The sequence below is a fragment of the Nyctibius grandis genome, chromosome 9 (genome assembly GCF_013368605.1).
Source record: "Nyctibius grandis isolate bNycGra1 chromosome 9, bNycGra1.pri, whole genome shotgun sequence".
Lineage (NCBI taxonomy): Eukaryota > Metazoa > Chordata > Aves > Nyctibiiformes > Nyctibiidae > Nyctibius > Nyctibius grandis.
In genome coordinates, this window is record NC_090666.1 from 9,168,628 (window position 1) to 9,190,447 (window position 21,820).

The 21,820-nt window shown below is 43.2% G+C and overlaps 1 protein-coding gene across 2 annotated transcripts in view; it reads right to left on the bottom strand.

Moving 5' to 3' along the window:
* CREB1 (cAMP responsive element binding protein 1) overlaps positions 1–21,517 on the bottom strand; it is a 38,605-nt gene extending 17,088 nt beyond the window's left edge. Inside the window, exons 1-2 of one of the 2 annotated variants that reach the window (XM_068408102.1) lie at positions 21,302–21,517; positions 930–1,051 (exon numbers count right to left, since the gene is read on the bottom strand). In XM_068408102.1, coding sequence (XP_068264203.1) covers positions 930–1,043 — 114 coding nt within the window. In that variant the 5' untranslated portion in view covers positions 1,044–1,051; positions 21,302–21,517. The remainder of the gene's footprint in view (positions 1–929; positions 1,052–21,301) is intronic. The other variant, XM_068408103.1, reaches the window with a different exon arrangement.
* Between the last annotated feature and the right edge of the window lie 303 nt (positions 21,518–21,820).

Sequence of the window (21,820 nt, forward strand, 5' to 3'; positions counted from 1 at the left end):
ATCACTTGAATGGAAGTGTACTATCTCTGGTTTACCAAAAGGTGCAGACTTTAAAAAGGCATTAATCATTTATAAAATGGTAAGAGATTTAACACTTGTGCCACTTAAAAAGAGACACTCAGTTCCCCAGACTGTAAGATCTAAAAAACCTGTTTGTTCTTTGCAGACTGCAAATAGTTTTAAAATGAAATGGTTACAGAAGAGAGCCAAACAGATTCTGTACTTGTTTACACAATGGAGGTGCTTCTGCCAACCATCACTACATCCAAGGATGAAACCGGTTTCCAAAATTAGAGATGTAGCTGGGATCTCATTTCTTGTCTCTCCAAAATAATTTGGGGCTAATAAATGATCTACTACTGTCTCTCTGAACAGCCAATAATTCTGTGAAATTCTGGAGACAACAGGATAACACAAGCTGTCAAAAGCCAGGTTGTTCCACTTGATTATAATGTTTATAATATTAGTCCTATCTGATTAAGATGTTGTATTTGCTGCATTATTTATCTATATTTTCAGTTTGTTTTCTTTAGAATTAAACTGACTGCTATAGACAAGTTTCTAACAGAAAACATAACAGAAAACAATCCCGTCAATATAAAAAAGCCAGTAAATTACATGTTTTGAAAAAAATACCTTTCAGTGGTATGGTTGTGGTAAAGAATGCTAGAAATATTTTAATTCATTGTTCTGTTAACATTACACAGTTTACACACATACAGTTCTTCAGAACTAACACAGCCTAGGGTGATGGGAAGTTAAAAATCTCTACTGCTTTAAAAATGTGAAGACAAATATTAAAGCAACTATACATCGCACCTGTTTCAGAATCGTATCAATGGAACCTTCGCTCAGGCCCATGAGCAGACATTATTCCTCTTAAAAAAATTATCCAATAGGTAAAACTATTACACGGTATGATTTTATACCTGGGCTAACGTTGCAATCTGTGGTTGTGCCTGTACTGTCATCTGTTGGGTTTCTGCCTCTGTAACGGCTGCATCTCCACTCTGCTGGTTCTCTGCTCCAGATTCCATGGTCATTTAGTTACCTACAATCACAACATTTGTCGTAAGTCTGGGTTGGTATGCAAGTCCATTATTCTTGGTGGATCTGGTAGCAATTGCTGCAGCTAAATTCCCATCACTACATACTGTTTTCATTTGCTTATTAAAATGTTGCCCAACTATTAGCATTCAGGAAAATCTTTTTCATGCCAGATGTCTGCCTCAGGTTGATTTTTCTGTGTGCAATGTTTCTGAAAAACAGGCCCAGTCTCTTCCAATAACGAGATCAGAAAAAATGCGTATTGCTCATCTGAAAAAAAAACTGCGTGAGCAATCGCACTATGATGATCTCGTACCTCCGCAACTGGGAATAAGGACCGGCCGTTTGTCAGGACAGGCACTCCCTCAGTGCCCAGGTGACCACATGCCCTGCTACAGCCCTCCCTCTCCCCCGCAACTGCAGTTTGAAGATAACCAATAGCAATTGCTTCTGTGCTGGGCGCTTAGTTTTCGGTCTTCTTCTGTCTGAACTAAATACGCAACATCTCCATGCAAATCCTTTCTACAGCCAGACTGCGTATGGCCCTACGTCACAGCAACTTAAGTCTTTCCTACTCGGAAGCTTTAAAGTCAGTATACGTAATGATGGAAGCCATTTCTACGTGAACCTTACTGCAAATAAATATTTTTACATTTAGAGGTACATAGTAGTTTGTCATGACCTAAGTTTTGTATGATATATAGCTCCTAATACACTTGTATTTCTAAGCAATAACTGAGCAAGCCTAGATCACCAGAACACACAACTCTATAAAAAGGGGTTGCGTAACTTCCAAAGCCGTGCGTGTAGGCAGAGCGCAATGGATGTTAAATTCTGCACTGATCTGTGAAAATTACTTTTCAGTTCTTCTAAATACGGATATGAAAATATTTAATACATGAAAAAGAACTTCAAAATACAAGGAAATGTTCCCAATGGTGATATACCAATACCACTGTATTATACAGAACTGCAAATACCAAATATTAAGAATGGATATTACCTCCATAGCCACCACACTAATCCTGGGTCCCGCCCTGCGCTGCCCAATCTGCTCAGGCCTCTGGCTACCCTAAGGCAACATACCTCTCTCCAGAGCTGGAGCAAAACAACCAGTAGAGCATTTCTGCTTTGGGAAAGGGCCCAGAGGCAGAGGACGCTCAGCTCAGAGGAAAGGTGGAAAGAAGGAGAAATGCCCCTCTCTTTGCTCAGTTTTACTGGCCCCCTCAAGGAAAAGACTTAGAAGTGTCAATACAGGTGGTGGTACCATGACCACATCCAAGACGTGTCATTTTAAACACAAAGTCAAGGAAACTTCCCTTGCAATGCAAACTACACTTCAGTATTACAGGAAAGAGAATACTCTTTGGAGATGTGTTGCCTAAAGCAATAGAGTCACACTTCAACCCTGAGTATAATATTAAACTTCTGTCTTACAGTAAATGATGGGTAATCAACAAAGATAAAACAGCATTTCAAAGTAGCAGCTGCATCTCACATCAAAAGAAAGCAAGTCAATATATATAAATTAAAATCTGTATATTTAGTATTGAAAGTGACTCTTCAAATGAGCTTTTGTGTTTGTGTGTGTGAACACTGAAATGTTTTAAGTACCAAATATTTAGTTCAGATATCAGTTTAGAAACTCTTAGGAAATCACAGAATCACAGAATGTTAGGGATTGGAAGGGACCTCGAAAGATCATCTAGTCCAATCCCCCTGCCGGAGCAGGATTGCCTAGACCATATCACACAGGAACGCGTCCAGGCGGGTTTTGAATGTCTCCAGAGAAGGAGACTCCACAACCTCTCTGGGCAGCCTGTTCCAGTGTTCGGTCACCCTCACCGTAAAGAAGTTTTTCCTCATATTTATGTGGAACCTCCTGTGTTCCAGCTTGCACCCATTGCCCCTTGTCCTGTCAAGGGATGTCACTGAGAAGAGCCTGGCTCCATCCTCTTGACACTTGCCCTTTACATATTTATAAACATTAATAAGGTCACCCCTCAGTCTCCTCTTCTCCAAGCTAAAGAGACCCAGCTCCCTCAGCCTCTCCTCATAAGGGAGATGTTCCACTCCCTTAATCATCTTCGTGGCTCTGCGCTGGACTCTCTCTAGCAGTTCCCTGTCCTTCTTGAACTGAGGGGCCCAGAACTGGACACAATATTCCAGATGCGGCCTCACCAGGGCAGAGTAGAGGGGGAGGAGAACCTCTCTTGACCTGCTAACCACACCCCTTCTAATACACCCCAGGATGCCATTGGCCTTCTTGGCCACAAGGGCACACTGCTGGCTCATGGTCATCCTGAAATGAAAAGAAGGAAAAGAATTAAAACAAACTACGAAGGAAAACTTACAAATTTTCAGAAAAAGCAACTTAAATTCTTCTAAGCACCTGTAATTTTGTTCTGCCTCTCCCTGTCATCATGATTTTTGTCCCATATAGACCAGGTGTTAGTCTGACAAATGCTCACAGATAAACAACACTCTACCTGTATGTATATACTGGTAAACTGGCCATGAAAGAAACTAATTGTAAACTAACTGCATCTTAAGTAGTCTAAACATTACAACTTTTATAAGAATTTCAAGAATAGCCTGTGGCCATGCAAATATGATAACCCCATTCTTTCCTATGGTACCAAGTCTCCTCCGTGTTGCATTTCATCTTCCAGAAAGCACAAAAGAAAACCCATGCACTATTACTATTAGTAATACACATTACCAAATAGTTCTTAAATACTTCATTAATCACAACAGTTTAAGTGGTTTTCTATCTCAATCTTAACGCACGAGTTATATTTTAACAGTCTTAGTTCTCCATGTTATATGGCCAATCCTTTTTTGAGTATTCTCCAGTTTCAAAAGTGCCAACTACAAACCAGACTACCATAGGTTTCCCTTTGATTTTTATCATTTTTAAGGAGGTATCTAGTTTTATCACTTTTTTATGAGTATCAGCCAGTTTGTCCAAGGTAAGCAAATCAACAACTTTCTCCCAGTTCCTATGCATGTATCATGGTGACTCCAGCCAAAAGACTGTCTCATCGGAACCATTTCAGGAGCAGATCTTCTGCATCAGCCACATCTCCCAGCCAAGTATTTGAAAAGAACTTGAAAAAACAATTTCCCAGCTACAAGTTCAAGTATGTTGCAAAACTAATAATGCTTTTGTTTGCCGATAGAAATCATTACTCCAGTATGATTGCTATACATATGGGATTAGAAAAAGATGAAATGTGCGAGTGAGGGGTCTCTTGAATCAGCTATTTAGCCATGTTCACAAAGGTAGATGTTGCCAAATTCCTGCCGATAAATGCAATGTTTTCCTAGGAAGAATTTCCAATCCTCTCACACACTATTCAGCAAAAACCCACTCTGTTTTTACAGGCTTGGTTTCTATACCTGCATCATCTTTTGCACATGTAATCAGCAAAAGCATTAACTGTTTGAGGTGCTCCCTCCTCTGCAACACCAACACTTTGGAAATCAAATTCTTAATGTGACTTGCAAACACCTAAAAGGAACCTCCTCATAGCATGCAGTAAGCACCAAGCAATGCAGGCAGCTGCCTGCAAGATTTACATCTTGACACATGCAGTTTAAGCAAGCTTCCAACATGACCTATAGTTTTTGGACAAGATCTTAGTCTTGTGTTATTTGCAGGTTCTAAGTACTCTTGAATTTGGTTCAATTCACCTTGCTCGTATACATCACAGTATTTGTATTCTAACATCTTCACTACTACCTTTTACAATAACTTGTGAGAAAAAGAAGGAATCAGGTTTTTGAGCGTCACGACATCATATTCCGGATACACTGATTACTACATTGTTTTAAATTTGCTTTAACAGTATGGTGTTATTAAGATTGCCAAGATACACAAGACCAGGCACCTAGAACATAAATATTTATTAAGCTGTGTGTATGGATAAGACCATGATGGCTGAAATTACAGTTGTCAATTTCTATTAGTTCTTGCAATTTACAACATAACAGATGATGTGATGTTTGGTTTGAAACCTTAACCTCCTCACACATACAAATGAATGCAAATCCTTACACCTCCTTTCTAAGCTCTCATATATCCCTAGTCTTGACAAGCTTTGCTGACCAGTACCCCAGTGTCTTTCTGTTCTGGAGGGTGTTCAGGCCCACCCCGCCATCCCATCCTTTTGCTCCTCCTGCCCCGTTCGCAGTGGCCCACCCCTCTCCCTGGCACTGATTTCCCTGGCAGCCACCACACCAGGACTTCTTGAATGGAGATGGGGATCCAAAAGTGTCCTGTTGGGGAGCAAGTGTCCAGGGCAGGGAAGGAATATGGGAGCAGAGGGATCACATTTTCTTCTCATTTCCTCTGCTTCCAGGCTACTCTCCATCTTGTCAGGAGAAAACGCACAACCCCACTTGGAGAGAAAAATTGCTGCTGTTCATCTTGATCCAAGTATTCTAAATGAAACTAACTGAAAAAACAGTTAGCTATTAACAACCAGAGCTGGAAAACCAGAGCCTGCTTGCCTAAACCACTCTGGCTATGAACTCTGAACACAGGTTAAGGAAGCTGATGACATTAGCTGGTTAGAGACGGCTTAACTGGTGACTTCTACGCAATACACAATTTTCTTAATTAGTCCAAAAGAGGTAGTATTATACTTACTAATACTTTCTTAATAACATACCTACTAATGATCTGAAACTCCGGAGGTGAAGAGCCAAACAGCGAAACGTTCAGCTGACACCCAGTAGTTTGTTTTAGCCAAATCAGGACTGAAAGAAAGAATTTCAGCAGAAGATAACTAACTGTACTAGCTGAATTCACACCAGGACAGGAGAAGAGGGATACTAATAAACACAAACAGTTGCAAAATGCAGGGGAAACTGAACTGTAGAAAAATTCAGATAAACCTGTCTCGTTAGTTGCATAAACTTGGGAAAGGGGTCTGGGCACTACTGCAGGTAGTTCACGTCCGATTTCTGCTTAACATGCGTCTATAACACGAAAAGCTAAAGTATTAGACTGCAACAGTAATAGACACAGGGTAATCTTTAAAAATTATATTTGTACAGATGAACCCTATACATGAGCTGGATTACAGTGCAGAGGTTGGGAGCCCATCTTAAAAATGGGTTCTGTGGAATCTGAGAGTTCAGGGAGAGCAAGCATTTGGGGCAATGAAAGCTGTTGTATGAAGAGACTGGATAGAATTGCATTATTTATTCCAGAAGGGAGAGAAATGCTTCAAACACTAAAAAATATATTTAAATTAGTAACAGGGTAAGTAAAATAGAAACATGAACTGTCTGATTATAAGAACAGCAAAGCTGAAAGGTGGCAAATTTAAAAGTATAAAAATGAAAATTTAAAAATATCTATTAAAAAATATGAAAATTGATACTTCATGTATTGCACAAATAGAGCACTGATGCTGCTGACGATAAGCAGTTTAGCAGGATTCAAACAGGGGTTAGACGTGCACACTGATAAGAATATCCAAGAATATCCAGAATTAGTGTGGTTATTTTATACCAAAGGTAGTGCAGAACAGAAAGACAGATAAAACCTCATGAGTCAGGGTTTAAACCAATCTCTAATCCTTAAAAATACAAATAAAGATTTTCATGAGGGGGGAAGATTGTCACATGTAATTCTTGCAGGTTCCAGTAGCCTTTTGAGGTACCCACTGATCTTCAGTATCTTAAAGACAGGATGCTGAACTAGGCGCACTACAGATAACGGTAACTCCTGTAATCTGTTATTTAAAGTGAGCATCAATGCTGTGCATTCAGAGCACGAGCAGAGTTACCTCCCCTCCCACCTGCTTACAGAGTCAGGAAGATAAAATTCTATCTTCCCACAACTTTCATATAACCTTCTTCACTCTTTAGTACCCACCCATTGATAAGTCTGTGGTTTCCCCCCTATATCTTGCTTTCTCACTTCTTTTTTCTATCTGCTATCCCAAATATCCCCATGAACTCCAGCATCTCTCCTGAATGTTAGGCTCTGCTCCTTGGTTTCTCCTTGTTCACATGAGCCATAGAGCTTTCCTGCTCTGCAGATAAGGCTGCTTTTCATGTCCCAGGATGGACTGGAGAAAAAAGGTGGAGGTCCTTTCCCAAACACCACTAAATCCAAGAACCAAAATACCTCACTGTGGGTATTACAGCAGATACAACTTTCCATCCACTTCCATACGTGAAGGTCCTGAATGCCCCAAAGCTTTCTGTGCTTTTCAGCTGTACCAGCTGGCACAGTAAAACACACCACCTCTCCCCCAAGCCTTTCTTTTCTGTCTTTAGTAACATCATGGTGACAGTTCACTGTTACCAGTTAATGCTTACGCTGATAGTTATTGGCCACACAATATAACCAGACCTTGAGGCAACACAGTTTGCTTTACACAGAGGTACTGTCACAGCCTGCTCACAAACAAGCACAGCTTTACCAAGTGACATGCTTTAAAGTATCCTCCTCTACCATTACGATGACGACTTCTGGTTTTATTTTATTAAAGTACACACTCAGATTCTGAAGAACATGACAGCCTCCAAAAACAGTGCAGAGACCTGACAAACCTATGCCCATTTTGAGCCCGACTTGTGCCACATCCAGTCAGACGTTCACCCAGCCACCACCTGCAGCGGCCATCTCTACTGCCACATCAGGTTCCTGATCCAGTTCGATATCCAGCCACCCAGCTGCTCACGGCAGCGAGCGGGCTGAGGGAAGGGAAACGGAGGCAATGCCTGTTTCTCGAGCCCTGCATTCGGATTTATTCATAGCAGGAGTGCCAGTATGAACGTTCAGGAAGCAAATAGAGCTCCACTGTCCAAAGATCCAGGAATTTGACTCACTCTGTATTTACCATACGTGGCTTTATAAAGCCACAGATCCACCATGAAAGCACTGAAAAGGTCATCAAACACCGCCCTTGTACACTATTATTTGTTTTCACCTTTTCTATGTAATTACCGAGGACATTCACATGAAATCTGTAAACATTTCCACTGTTACCCTGCAGCATGGCAGCTCTTTCAGCCACAGCTCAACAGCTGCATTATGAACTTCATTCAATGGCTGCCAGACAGAAAATGTTTAGAGAAAAAAAAAATTATTTACACCTAACACATGGGACATCAAATAACCAGTAATAAATGCTCAACAGGTCCAGACAGGCCCATAATTATCTCTCTCTGTCACTAATGACTACAGTGGGTTGGCACAGGAATTGCAATTTACACCAGAGCTTCTCTGTCATCCCAAGTCGGCACTGCCCCTGGGTGTTTGCTCCTCCTGCCCTCTCCTTGGGGTGACAGGACGGTGTACCATACTGTGCACCATACTGTGACACCACCTATGTTTGCTGCTTCATCTTAAATCCACCTTATGCTACTTCTCTGAATGGGTTCACCATGTAGCCACTCAATGCTCATGCCAGCTTCTGGGTCAGGGCAGTGCAAGGGCCAGGCGAACGAACTGGAAGTGGAAGCAAAAGAACAGCCTTAACAACCACTTCCACTGAAAATGCCAAAAATGGACAAGAGCCCTCAGACTATTTGCATTCGCACAAAGCAATCTGCCAGGCAAACTGACGAATAAAAACCTGGAAAAATTCTCATTGTCACTGCAGTTAAAATATTTGATTTTGAACTGAGTATCGCTGTAAAAAGATCTTGCACAAAGCAGAATCAGACCACCAGCTGAACGCAGTACCTGTAGTCCCGCTTCTGTCTGCATCAACACGACACTTGGTGAAGTGTCCGAAAGCTCCCTGTGGTCTGAGCGCAGGCTGCGACAGCCAGCGCAGGAGAGGTGATGTCACAGGAGAAATGCAACCAGGAGCCGTGGTTACACGCGCATAGCAACCCCTCCTGGGTCGTTGCCAAGAACACTGCTAGTGCAGCTGTAGCTGCACTTCCAAAGTCAGTGAAAACTTCTGACACTTAAAAGATTGAGATACATAAATGATGAAAGTATTGGAACAAAGTACTTGCGTGGCATGCTCAATCTCCCTTTCGCTAAAGAAAAAGCAGTGGCAGATTTTAAAACAAGGGCAGAAGACCAAAAATCTAATCTCACAGCTACAACGAGCACCCAAATCAGCGATCACTTCTAGATTTTGTTTTCTGTCAGCGTAACACAAGAAAGCTGACATTCACCAGGCAGAAGGTGTATTGGTACGCCAGGCAAGGTGGGTGAGTGAAAGTTGCTTAAACACTCTTCACTGCTGCATTTTCCTGATTTGGCTCCACACTCTTGGCATTGTACTGGCATCTAGTGTTTCTGCCTTCAAGCTTTTTAAAAGGAAAAGAGACTCTGACAGCCATTAACTGCAATGTATTTCTTGTATCACAGATTCTATGAACAAATACAAGAACATCCAGCAAGCACTTGGTACACACACATAATTTAATTCAAGTTTAATCTATAGTGTCTTTTCTTGCTCAATACAGAATCACCACGGAGCCCAACTGAATTACAACTGTTCCCTTCAAGACTGTGAATTGGGCACTAAAAGTAAGGGTGAACCCTCCTACCCAGTTTAAAAAAAAAACACCTACGCATTTTAATTCTACTTATAATATATATACATATTAAAAAAACCCCAACAACTTTTTCCTATTTAAACTATAATACCTTATCTAATAGTTGGGTTAGGTCTTATGTGAATATAGCAGTTCTGCAAAGAGCCCAGCAGAAGGTGGTGGGGAGAGACCAGAGCCGGCATTTCCTAAGGCATTAACAATGAAAAGCAAACAAATGCCTCTCCACTGCCTTATCCTCTTCGCATTCAGAAATTCCCCCAAAATACTGTTGGACTTTAAGGTTATAAAGTCATTGGGTAACTATTATTATTCTTGAAAACATAATCCATAAATATGTTCTATTTATAAATGCTCTGTCCTCATATTGAACGCACTGAGGGTATTAAAAGACTAATTCACATGCTTTACACGTGTGATCCTTAATGTGTGACAGAATTGTGATAACTACTTACAAACACCGTTAGTGATATGTGTAGGAAAAAACAAAAAAACACCCCAAAAGATGTCTGCAAACTGAATTTTAGAGAAAACAGACTTTTAAGGATGTCCTGGGCAGTGTATACAATCTATTCACAAAGACTTAATGAGAACTTGCTTGCTTCTGAGAATTCAGCACATCTTGTAGTTCTTACACATTTTTTGCCAATATCATATTTATGCAGTGCATTTACATACAAACTGACCACACTTCACTACAGCTTACCATCTGTTCTCTGACATCATTTTTAGAACACAAAAAGCACCTAATTTTCAACCCATGCTGATTTCTTGTAATTCCTACTAACTGTAGGAAGCAGCTTTCCTTTCACAAAAATGAAACCATGTGAAATTGTAAAAATACGTGCCTCTCTTCTCCATGTGTCTGCTGAAAGTACTGTGGTTCACTTTGCGACGTGTAGCTGCTGGTTACTTTATAAGAATTATCACCACAATGTATATGAACAGTATCATTTGTACGCAGACATCTTTAACACAACACAAAATATGGGCATCAAACCATTTTTTATGACAGCATCTGGGAGTTAACACTCCCACTGAACACATCATGAACTCCAGGAACAAGCCCTTTGCAACTGGTACAGGCCTTGCAAATAATCAGCATAGCCATTCATGACTAGGTTTAATTTCTGGCCCTAGTCGAATTCTCCCTTTACCTTTGACTGAAACAGCAGTGGGTGGAGAACTGAGGAATAAATGACTCCATGGGATGTGAAGCTGACCTCTCAGCAAGTGACTACAGTGATGTGAAGCCAGTCACTTCTCAGATTTGCACTTCTAACTTCAGTGCTAAACTGTGACCACACACTAGTCTGATCGCAGTTCTTAATAAAAAAAGGAAGATATGATTACATCTGTGCTAACACTAGTGAGGTACCTTTTTGTGTGGGTGTGACCCCAAATGGCAGCCCCTGTGATGGTACTAGATGCTGCAGGCCACCAGTAGTGCTCGCTTCTGCAAACAGCAGGTACCTCGTGGCAAGGTGGAGACAGCATCTGCTCAGCCTGTGGTGAAAGCTTGCTGGACATGAACCAGCACCCATCTAAAAGCCATGGTGTGTATCAATGCAGCCTGAACCCAAGTGATGAGAGTACAGCAATGGCTACAATAAACTAACACCTCTGTCCCGCTAACGAGGCCCTGTGCCCAAGCCGGTACACCCTACCTCTTAGTACGGGTTGTTAGCTTGGGTTCAGCAGCTACGTGACCACTGCGTAAGGAGGCAGGTTGTACCTGGCTGGCACAGCCAGCAATCTAGAAACAGTGCTCTGGTACCACCCAGCTATCTAGACATGCCAAATAAATAATTTATCCTGGCTGTGCCAGTCAACAGGCAGAACATTTTGGGCCGCCTCCTTTCATAGCAAACATTGGCATGCGAAGGTGTTCCAGCAGAAGAGCTAAGGCAGTCCAGAGTGACAGAAAGGAGAGCTAATTCTGCAAGCGCACAGAGACCTTCTCCTTCCCCAGTGACAGGGAGAAAATGGGAGATGGTTAGAAAAGAGGACTGTGTCCCTACCAACAATTAGAGGAGTATTCAGAGCAGAAAATGATGCCAAATTAGCAAGGTTAAGAACCACCTAAGAGGGTGCACGTGTTCCTTTTTCCTCACTGGGTAGACCTGACAGGACTTGAGATTTCCACTTGACCTGCCAGTCATTCAGATGGATCATATTTGTTCTCCTCCATATGCACTTTTGTGTCTTACAGTCTTTTACTGCCCCATCATTCATTCTGGCAGAATAAGACCCACCTAAATGCTGCATGAGATATTTGGTAACATTTTGGCATGTTGTCAGGATCTTTGTCCACATGCCAAGCAATCTTTAACCATCCCAGGTCAGAGGCATCAGCTGGAGGAACTGCTGCAATGCCAAACCCGTGGCAGCGTGCAGCTCTGTAGGGAAAGACTCTACACACATTTGTATTAAACACATGGTTATCTCTGAGGTGGGGAAACTACTGAAACTTGTTCTCAGCAAACAACTACAGGAGCGATGACTGACTGTTCAACAGAGCTACTCTCCTAGAGAGAGTGAAGTAGGACTATGATGCTGTTAAGACAAGGGTATTTAATAACGGTGCCTCCAGCACAGGCTTTGCTCTATATACATGGTACAGAGATTCACATCCTCTCAATCACTGGGTCCATGACAAATGCTTAAGTGAATAAAGCTAAAGCTACTTTGAAATTATATAGAAGATCCCCCTCGCTCTCTTGGTGCTCAGAGCAGATCAGGAACAACTTATTAAAAAATAAAAATAAAACCCAGAGCATTACACAGACTCACATCAGTCTGGTTAACCCGAGTGCTCCAAGCCCAAGGGCCAAGAATACAACATATAGTCATCTTACACCTGTAACAGAGAAAGGAATCACCTCCATACAGGTGTTTCCTTACTTGTACTAATTTAAATTACATACCAGGTATGATTTAATGGAAGCATATGCAGGAATGTGATAAAGACAGATAACCATATAAATATGTTTATTATTACCTGAAATCTTTTCATTCCAAAGTAATTTGTTTCCAGAGTCTCTGTTAATTTTACAACGTGAAAATATTAACAGACATGTCACATTTATCAGAATAGCGTACTGTAAGACTGGACTGAAGGTTCTTAACAGATTACATTGATTAAAGACGACATTCTAATGTAAGATGAATGTAAACTTATATTCTGAAACTTAATCTTCTGGAAAGTCCCAGAAATTGAGGGGACTTTCCCATTAATAAAGTAAATGTGTCCTTTCCCATCCTATAATGAGGCAGGGCAACTGTCAGTATTTGAAGTTCTTTGTTTGGTCTAAAACATTAAATTAGATATCTGAATTTCATCATCCATTTGCCTGGTTCATTTTAAAATTAAAAAAAAAAGCCTGAGGTTTGAATACTGTAGGTCACCTCAGCAAAATAATGCAGATTGAAAAGGGTCAGATGTTGGAATCCCAAAGTGGTACAGATCACACTTGTTTTCACATCACTCTTCTGTTTCAGAGAACTATCAAATCAGTTAAGAAATTCAGGGCAAGCATGGAGTTTTAGGTATTATCAGCAGCACAGTGAAACTTGACAAGAGAATTTTAGGTAGAATTTGTGTCTGGGGTGAGAAGGGACAGCTCCATTGCTAATGCTTCTAACCACTTCTGAATGTCAGTGGCAAAAGGATTCATTCATAAAAAATGCCACTTCATACATTTACACTGCAAGCTTTATAGGCATAAACTATTAAACAAACACTGCTCATTCCATTTGATGCTTGGAATGTACGTGGTATTTCTAAAGTTCAACCCATAGTATAAGAGCATGAAGTTATATAACTTGGTAAATATTGGGAAGTCTTGTTTAAAAAAAACCACACTACTTCTAATAAATTCAGAAAGAAAACACAACACAATGGATGTTTCAGACCAATGCTTTCACTGTTTTATTAATAGATTATCTTTAGAACTGGTCATCTGAAAGTAAGATAGACTGAATTACTTCTACAAAGCTGACAATTACCAGATATAAAGTCAAATGTCTGAAACAAATTCAAAATAACCTATATCTGTACAAGCAACATACTTTTTGTTATGATTTAATAGTTTTGTTTCTTTCTTAACAGGCAGTATAGACTATTTTTTGCTTCAACACTCTGAAGTAAGTGAAAACTTGATTTTTTCCTGCAGTTGGAGTGCTCAGTAGAGTATGCCCAGGTATGCACAAGAAAAACAGCACTTCCTTACAAACCTTGACCTTGTCCAACTTTTGAATGCATCCTATTCACAAAATTTATTGCAACATTAAAAAAAAAAGATTTGGGGCTTAAGCCACAGCTCAGACTTGGAAATATTTTAAATCTGAAAATTGCTCTGGCTTTACTAGTTATATTGAAATCATCATTGCTTGGTCAATTAGCACTAGTCTTGAAACAATAGCAGACACATTATCTTGCTTAATGCACCAAAATTAAATCCATGAGTCTCCCTAAAAAAAAACAACTGAAACAAAACAGTGACCAAATTTTGTAGTAAAAACATTTTTACTAATGTTATCAGCTGAGTGGATTCTGGTATATTTTTCATGTATTTGCCTGGACGGTGCAGAAGAGCTTCTTAAATGAGCAAGATCTCTTGTATGCCTGCCAGGCAGATCTGCTCTGCACAAGTATCATCTCCAGAACAGGGAATAATTTACCTCAGTTCTCAAACACTTAACTGGAGTTCAAGACCCGCACTACCTGTGGGCAACACAGCTGTCTCAATGGAACAGAGACGTGATTTGCTGGTAATGCTGAAGGTCGGAAAAATCACCCTGAGTAAGCAACGGGAGCCATCGATGAACCAGAAAGGGTCAGAGAAAGAAACAGATTCCGTGTTTTGCACCAGTGTGTTGCACACAAGAGAAAATCTCCATTTTGCTTTCTGCAACTACAGTCTTAACAAGCATTTCTGTTGGCAGCACTGCCAGCTTAGGCTCTGCTTTCCTCCGGATTCTTTCTTATTTACACCTTTACAGCTGTCTGTGGGGCTGTGCAGTAAATGGGACTGGGCAACCAATGTGCACTACAGACAGACCAGAAAATGCTGGTTTTTATCCTGGACCAGTTCTCCAACCCAGATTCACATCACTGCCTCACGGACAGCCATACCGGTGCTACTGGCACAGGAGCAGGAAGGAACAGGGAAGGTGGAGCAGAGCCCACCCTGCTGCAGCCAGCCCTGCCAATGACATCAAAGTAGACCAAATCATGGGTACAGGTGTCATAAGACTGCGGGAAGTTAACAAAGATGCTGAAGAAAAGAAAACATCTATATTCTGTAAGTCGATTATTATTGTTTTACTGATGACTCTGCTTACGAGTGGGAGGCTGAAAACAGGGTGATTATTTTTTATATAGTCAACATTACCTTTCTGAGGATTGGGCACAGAGACGCATTTTTCAAACAGCCACACTGCTGACAAAGCAGTTGTTTGCAGCAGGTAACGTACTTCTTCCTCTACCCAGCCCAGGATAATGTGCACTGGTTACACACTCCACGTTAACCTTATGCTACAACTTCCATGCTAGTTTCAGCCACAATTATTATTTTAAAATCAGGAAGACAGGCCAAGGCATTCGTCAGTTTGTAGTAACAGTGAAACTAAAGTGAGCTCACCACCCAGGTGCCTTGGGCCAACTGACAGGATTTGCACCAAGGTGTTGGACCTGGACCCCTTCTGGCGCTTCACCTTTCAACTTGGGCTTGGTTAAAGAAATGCTAGATATAATTCTCCCCATCTGACTGGGCTCCTCATAAAGAAAGGGACCTAAAAGTTACACCAATCCAACCTCTGGAGAAGACTGAAACCTGCCTCTGACGAGGAGTAGTCAGTTCAACCACGCAGGTGTCACCAGGCTTTCAAAACAGGGCAACTTTCCTCTTTTTCTTTTTATTTCAACTGAGACACTGTGTTGTAGCTTCCCTAGCTGCAAAGACAAACTGACGAGGAGCTGATCACCATGGACAGAGCCTGACTCTTCCTTCTTTCACTCCGAATCACAGAATCAATCAGGTTGGAAGAGACCTCCGGGATCATCAAGTCCAACCATTGCCCTGACACCACCATGTCAACTAGACCACGGTAATAAGTGAAACCATGGCACTAAGTGAATCATGGATGTACTGCAGTTCCCCGAGACGGGTCTGCTGACCCAGCTCTCTGCTGCTGAAGGGAGAAAGCTGTGTCCCCCTCCTTCCTTTCCCTACAGTCTCCCTGCAAATTTGCACCAGTGTTGGTGCTAACAGCATCTCAATCACCAACCAATTCAGCTCACTCACACAGAAGAAAACTAAACTGAGAAAAAAAGCACGTTTTTCTCCTGCATTAGTGATTCGAACCAGCTCATGAGATTTTACATACAACCAACACTACAGCCAACGCAAGGGATGGGCGAACACCACACAACCAGGAGCAGGAGAGAAGGAAGGAGTAAGATGTCTGCCTCTTGAGAGCCACATACAGTTGTATCGGCTCAGGTGAAATCACAGCAACAGATTTCTTCTGCTGGTATTATGCTGTGGCGTTAGTACACGCTGCCCTTTTCCACATCTTCCCTCCCTTGGTATCTCCTAGAATTTTCCTATCAGCACAAAAGAGAAAAATTTGGATGAGTTTCACAGAGAGGGGTAGGGGTCCTACTTCTATAGTAATGCCCTAGGCCTTTTTTCAAGAGAAAACCCTCGACAATGTACGAAGGCGTAAGTTTACAAACCCTGCTCATATTGCATGTCGCTTGGAGGACTGGACAGGCGCCAGCAGTTTGAGGCCAGGCCAGCTACACAGTCAAGAGTCATCAGAAAAAGGCAAGAAAATAATGCTTCCCATCCATTATTCCAGGGATATAAAAGATAAGCTAGATGAGATTTTACACTCAAGCCCTAGGAATGGTGCAAGGGAAAGCAAAATCCGATTGATATTTGAATAGCAGTAGACAACAAGATTTAGGGTAGCCTCTATCAGAAAAATGCATATTGGAGCAAAAATGTCCCAGGGGACTGTAGAGCTGCTGGAGAGGCTAGTAAGAAGACTGCAGCAAAGAGCTGCAGAGAATGGCGACGGGAGGTTAGAAGTTAGAACAAAGCATGTGAGAACAGGACGGAGAAAGAGAACATAATAGTTGTTAAAAAGAAACACACAAAAGGTGTTTAAGCCAAGTAAATACGTAGCACAACAAACAGTATGTATCCATGATATTAAAGTTTGGGAACAGCTGCTGCTCATATTCATGTGCTCATATTTAGCACACGTAAAAACTTAAAACGTAGCTAAATGATCCAGTGCTGCAGCAAGAAGAACCTCAACAGGATCTATGCCATCCAACTTAGTTATAAACACGGCAATAACTTAAACATTTTTATGTAGGCCTGATTTTCCCATTTAGCAGCACCGCTGTTTGAGCTGCCCTGATCTTCCTGCTCATTCCAGCCCCATCCCTTCCCCTGATTATGCTGGTACGGTTACTGGGCAGCCAGGCAGCAACCAGGGCAGGGTATGATCCCGGTGAAAAATAACCAGGCTCCCCCCACGCCTCACCCTGCTGGATCATTTCCCCAGCCAGGTTTACCATGCAGTAGCCCAAACACTGGTGCCAGTGCAATGGAGAAGACATGAACAAATCACCAGACATGGAGGTTGCTTCAGCCAATATTACTGTCAAAAAAATGTATGTGGAACTATGGTTTCAGTCTGTCAGGAAGGAGATAAACTTCAGAAATTCCTGGATTTCTCAGGCTATTGTTTTTGGTTTTTTTTTTTTTTGAGTCTGCTCAAAAAAAGAACCTGCTCTTTTCTCAAATAAGCTATCACTGAAACAACACTTAAGAGGATCAGAGATTTTTATTCATTACTTGAACTCTCCCCTCCAAAGTGTGAAAACATCAAGGGTAGACATTTTTGTTTCAGTTTCCTGCATGAAGGTAGCTTCAAAATAGTCCCTTGTAAGGTTTCCTGCAGCTTTGTCTAAACTAGCTAGTGTTGTCTCAGAGACCAATTCAAAAGTAATGAAATCCAGAACAGCGACTGGCAGGACTCTCCTATCTTTGGAACTATTTTCCCATTTTTTACGTAATGGGCTTGATTTATGACTAACACCAAATCTCACAATACTCTCAGAAGAAAACCAGGTATGCTTATTACCTTAAGTGGCAAAAGAAACCCTGTACCTCTGCACTTTGCTCAAAATCATTGAGAGTACCTAACAAGCATCAGTGCTGCTTTAAACTTGTATGTATGTGTGTATGTTTTACATAAATAAAAAACATATACATGCATCCAAACAGGAACACGCTTCCTCCAAATTCTTTACCCTCTCCCCTTTAAGTGGCTCTTCCACCACCTACAGCTTTCTATTCTCTCCACTTTGCAGAGGACACTCTAAACCTAGCATTGACAGGAAAAAACAGCAGCAGCGTGAAATGAGAAAATCCTTGTCTGTTTTCAAATGCTTTTTCACCTAAATGGCCAACCGGACCCTGGCACATCTTCATCTCCTGCACAGCTGACAAGGTTGTTTTAGAAACATGGAAAAATGGAAGGTGTCGTCTTTGTTCTCACTCACCTTTTTAACTGCAGTACAACCAAGTGATCTAAAAGTTTTGAAGAATAAAATAGGTATCAATGCCTTCATGCTGGGAGACATACAGAGACTGTTAACTGCAGATTGCTCAGGTTTTCATAATCACCATGAAATATGACTGCACAGACTGCAGATGAGGCAAGACAGTTTTTGATTCAGGGAAAAAAATCACTGCCTTGTCATGAAACTTCAACTGTACACGGGTAGAGCACCAGAGAGCTCAAACTGAATTCAGTAGGGTTGTTTCTGTAGACGAGGATAGCTGTCATGTCCCACGAAACTAACTTTAGATTAGAGGCAGAAAGCTAGCACAGCCTTCTCACTGCATAGAAGCCTTGAGAAGTGGGGCATGATCTCCACTTGCTTCCAGAGATCCAAAAATAGAGGTGAAGTGTGAATATCCCATTTGTTTCACAAGGGTGTCAACAGAAACTCCTAGTCAGGGCCTTGTCTGCTATCAACATCTGCACCTACAGAGCTGCACTTAGGCAAGAGGAGGCTGTTTGATTGTTACTGCAACAGAACAGTGACTTTCCAGAATAAGACCAGCTACTACAGAATATTTTATATTTGACACTAGTACCAGCAATAGCTACGCTGGTGCAGGCTTCCAGGAAACAGACAGATTGATGACTTAACATTCCAAATAAGATGTGTCTAAATTTTCTGTGTCAGCAGACCCCTCTCCCCTTTCAGACCTTTGGTGGGTTTTGTTTTGTTTTTTTTTACCCAGGGTAGCAGACACCCTTATCACCAAAAGTATGGGAGAAAAAAAATAGATCAGGTGCAGAGCATTTATTGTGGATCCAGACACAAAGCTAATCTAAACACTGATGTTCTAGCAACGAAATTAAAGCATTAAAAATTATTACACTCTTCTTTCCTACATGCAAATATTTTAGGTCACCTGTAAGTGATGCTTAGCAAATACACAACCACCCCTCTGCTCCTTTCTCTCTCTGATCTGTGAAGGTACAAAGCTGGTGAAGAAATGCAGAGATCTGTTAGAAAATATGGATCTGAGAGTCTTCCACTCTATTATGAAATAGAATAAAATAAAATGTTGTGTTTCTAAAGCTACAAAAAATGACAAGCAAGGATTTACTGTCACATTTTTGTATTTAAAAGGACGTGCATATTCCATCAAACCAAGAATGAATGAAATACATCAACCACTACGTTATCTTTAATCACTATCAACAGCTACATTGCTCACTGAGGTCCTCATATGTCTATTAATCAATTACCACTTTAGAAACCCTCTTCTCACGTTGGTATTTCAGAGTGAAATGATGTAGAGCACCCTTGGCCTTCATTTCAAAAGAAACGGTGGAAGTGACAGAAAACAGAAATTCACATACAAGGAAGGACAGGCCTATCTATACATGTGAATCACAAACACCCATCTTGAATAAAAACTTATTTCAGTGACTTCATAATTTACCGTAAAAATCCTCATTTGTTGATACAGGGAAAGGCAGAGCCTCTAGTACATGCAAGTAGAGTCTCAAAATTCCTGTATTTCAAAATACAGTGTGTGGTGGTCACAATGGGACTGAACAGATATTCGATATTCCTAAATAAGTCTCTAGTCCTTTATTTAAGGAATTGGAAACTTGTTTCTAACCCCAGAAAATTTTTTTTCATTACAGCGTTATTCCAGGAGCAGATTACATGCAGGCATTTCAATATGTAAGAGGGAGCAGAAAACAAAAAAAGATTTTTAAAAAAATGTTTTTGGGGAAAAAAAAAGTCATATGACCTATAAAAATTTTTTATCCTTGTATACGTTTGAGAGGTGTAACAATCTTTGGTTAAAATAAGTTTTTTAAGACGACTGCCACATCATTTTTACTTATTACTGTACACAAAAATGCAGATATCCAGGTTTTGAAAGTAGAAATAAAGTCAAAATAATATATTCTATTCTAGGCAACAAAATGGAAAAAAAAAAAAACAACACAGATGCAGCAAGGTAAGGCTGGTGTAAGGTGGAAAAGGCAGTTGACATTTGCTATTAAAGCAGGGATAGAGATCAAATCCTGCTCGCTGTGCAGCACCTAAGACTCTGTGGAAAAACTGGCAAAAGCAAATCCCAGACCGGGATTCACCAGCCCCGGCCAGGCTCAAGTTCACTTTGGGTTAAAAATACTGACGGGCAAGAAATAACGCAGCAAAAGGGAACCGTATCTCTGTTACGTGACCTGCGCACCGGGCTCGGAGCTCTTCCCTCCGGTATTTCCCCGGAGCGCGGTGTTGGGTGACCGAGCAGCGCTGCCCCTTTCACAGCCTCCTGGAGACGGCCGTGCCCCACGCTGCGAACGAAAGCAAACCACCAGACCAAGCGCTGGCCCGAGCCTCTGTGCAGATTTTATTAAAAACTTCTCGTTACAGAGCCCGGGAGCACCCCACGTACTCGCTTCCATCACGGCAAGAGTTTGTTTATTTATTTACACAGCGCACTCGGGTCACCGAGGAAGCGAAACTCTCCGGGCGCGGAGCGGCGGGAGCAGGAGGCCGGGGCGGCCCCGCAGGAGGGCTGCCCGCCCGCCTCGCCGCCACGGCCGTCCCCGCGTCCCCGGAGCCCGGGAGGGCCGCGCCCGGGGCCGCCGCCGAGCGACGCGGGCAGCGCCGGGGGGAGGAAGCAGGGCGGCGGGGAAGCGGGCTGCAGCGCAGGCGGAGGGGCGGCGCGGGGAGGGGGCGCCCCGCCGCCGAGGGGGCGCGGGTGGGTGCGCGGCCGCCCGCCGCCGCTCCCCCCTCGTCGTCTTCCTCCTCCGCCGCCTCCTCCTGGGGCCGGGGGCCGCGATCCCCCTTCCCCGCCGCGGTGAGCGCCGCCGCTGGCTGCCGCCAGAGTCGCCGCCGCCCGGCCGTGGCAGCCGCCGCCGCCGCCGGGGCCGGCTCCCATCCGCCATTATCCTTTGTTCGCGGCGCGGCGGCGGCGGGGATGTTGCAGGGCTCGGCTCCATCTTTAAAGCGGGCGCCCCTCCCGCGGGCGGTGCAAGGCCGGGCCCCCGCGTCCTGCCGCCCGGCGGCTCCCCTGGTCCCCGCCGGGCTCCATTTCCTTCCCTCCCCCCCGCCCCTGTTTGCTGGGCGCCTTCCTCCTCTTACCGGTTACCAGGCTGCTCCGTCACTGCTTTCGTTCGCGCCTAGGATCTCGCCGCAGTTTTATTCTCTCCCCCACGTAACACACCGCGTCAAACTACACCTCCGCCGCGTCACTCACACACACACAGGCGCTCCCAGCCCGGCGACAGGCAGGCAGCGGCCGACTGAGGAGCGCCAGCCAGGGAGCAAGCGCCGAGCGCGCCGCGGCCCGCACGGAAATCGCCGAGCGCTCACGGAAAACGCCGAGCGCCCGGCAGGCGGCGGGAACGGCCGAGCGCGCCGCCGGCCCCCGCGGAAAGAGCCGAGCGACCGCGGAAACGAACGAAGCGCCCCGGAGGGGAGGCGGAAAGAGCCGAGCGGCCGCGGGAAGGCGCGAACGGCGCTTCCGCCCGGGGCCGCCCGCGCGGAAAGCACCGAGCGGGGCTGCGGAGGGGCGCGCGCGCACCCCTTACCCCCCCGCAACGCCCCGCCGGGCGCGCGAGCGGGGCCGAGGCGGCCGGAAAGGCGCGAACGCTGACGGAG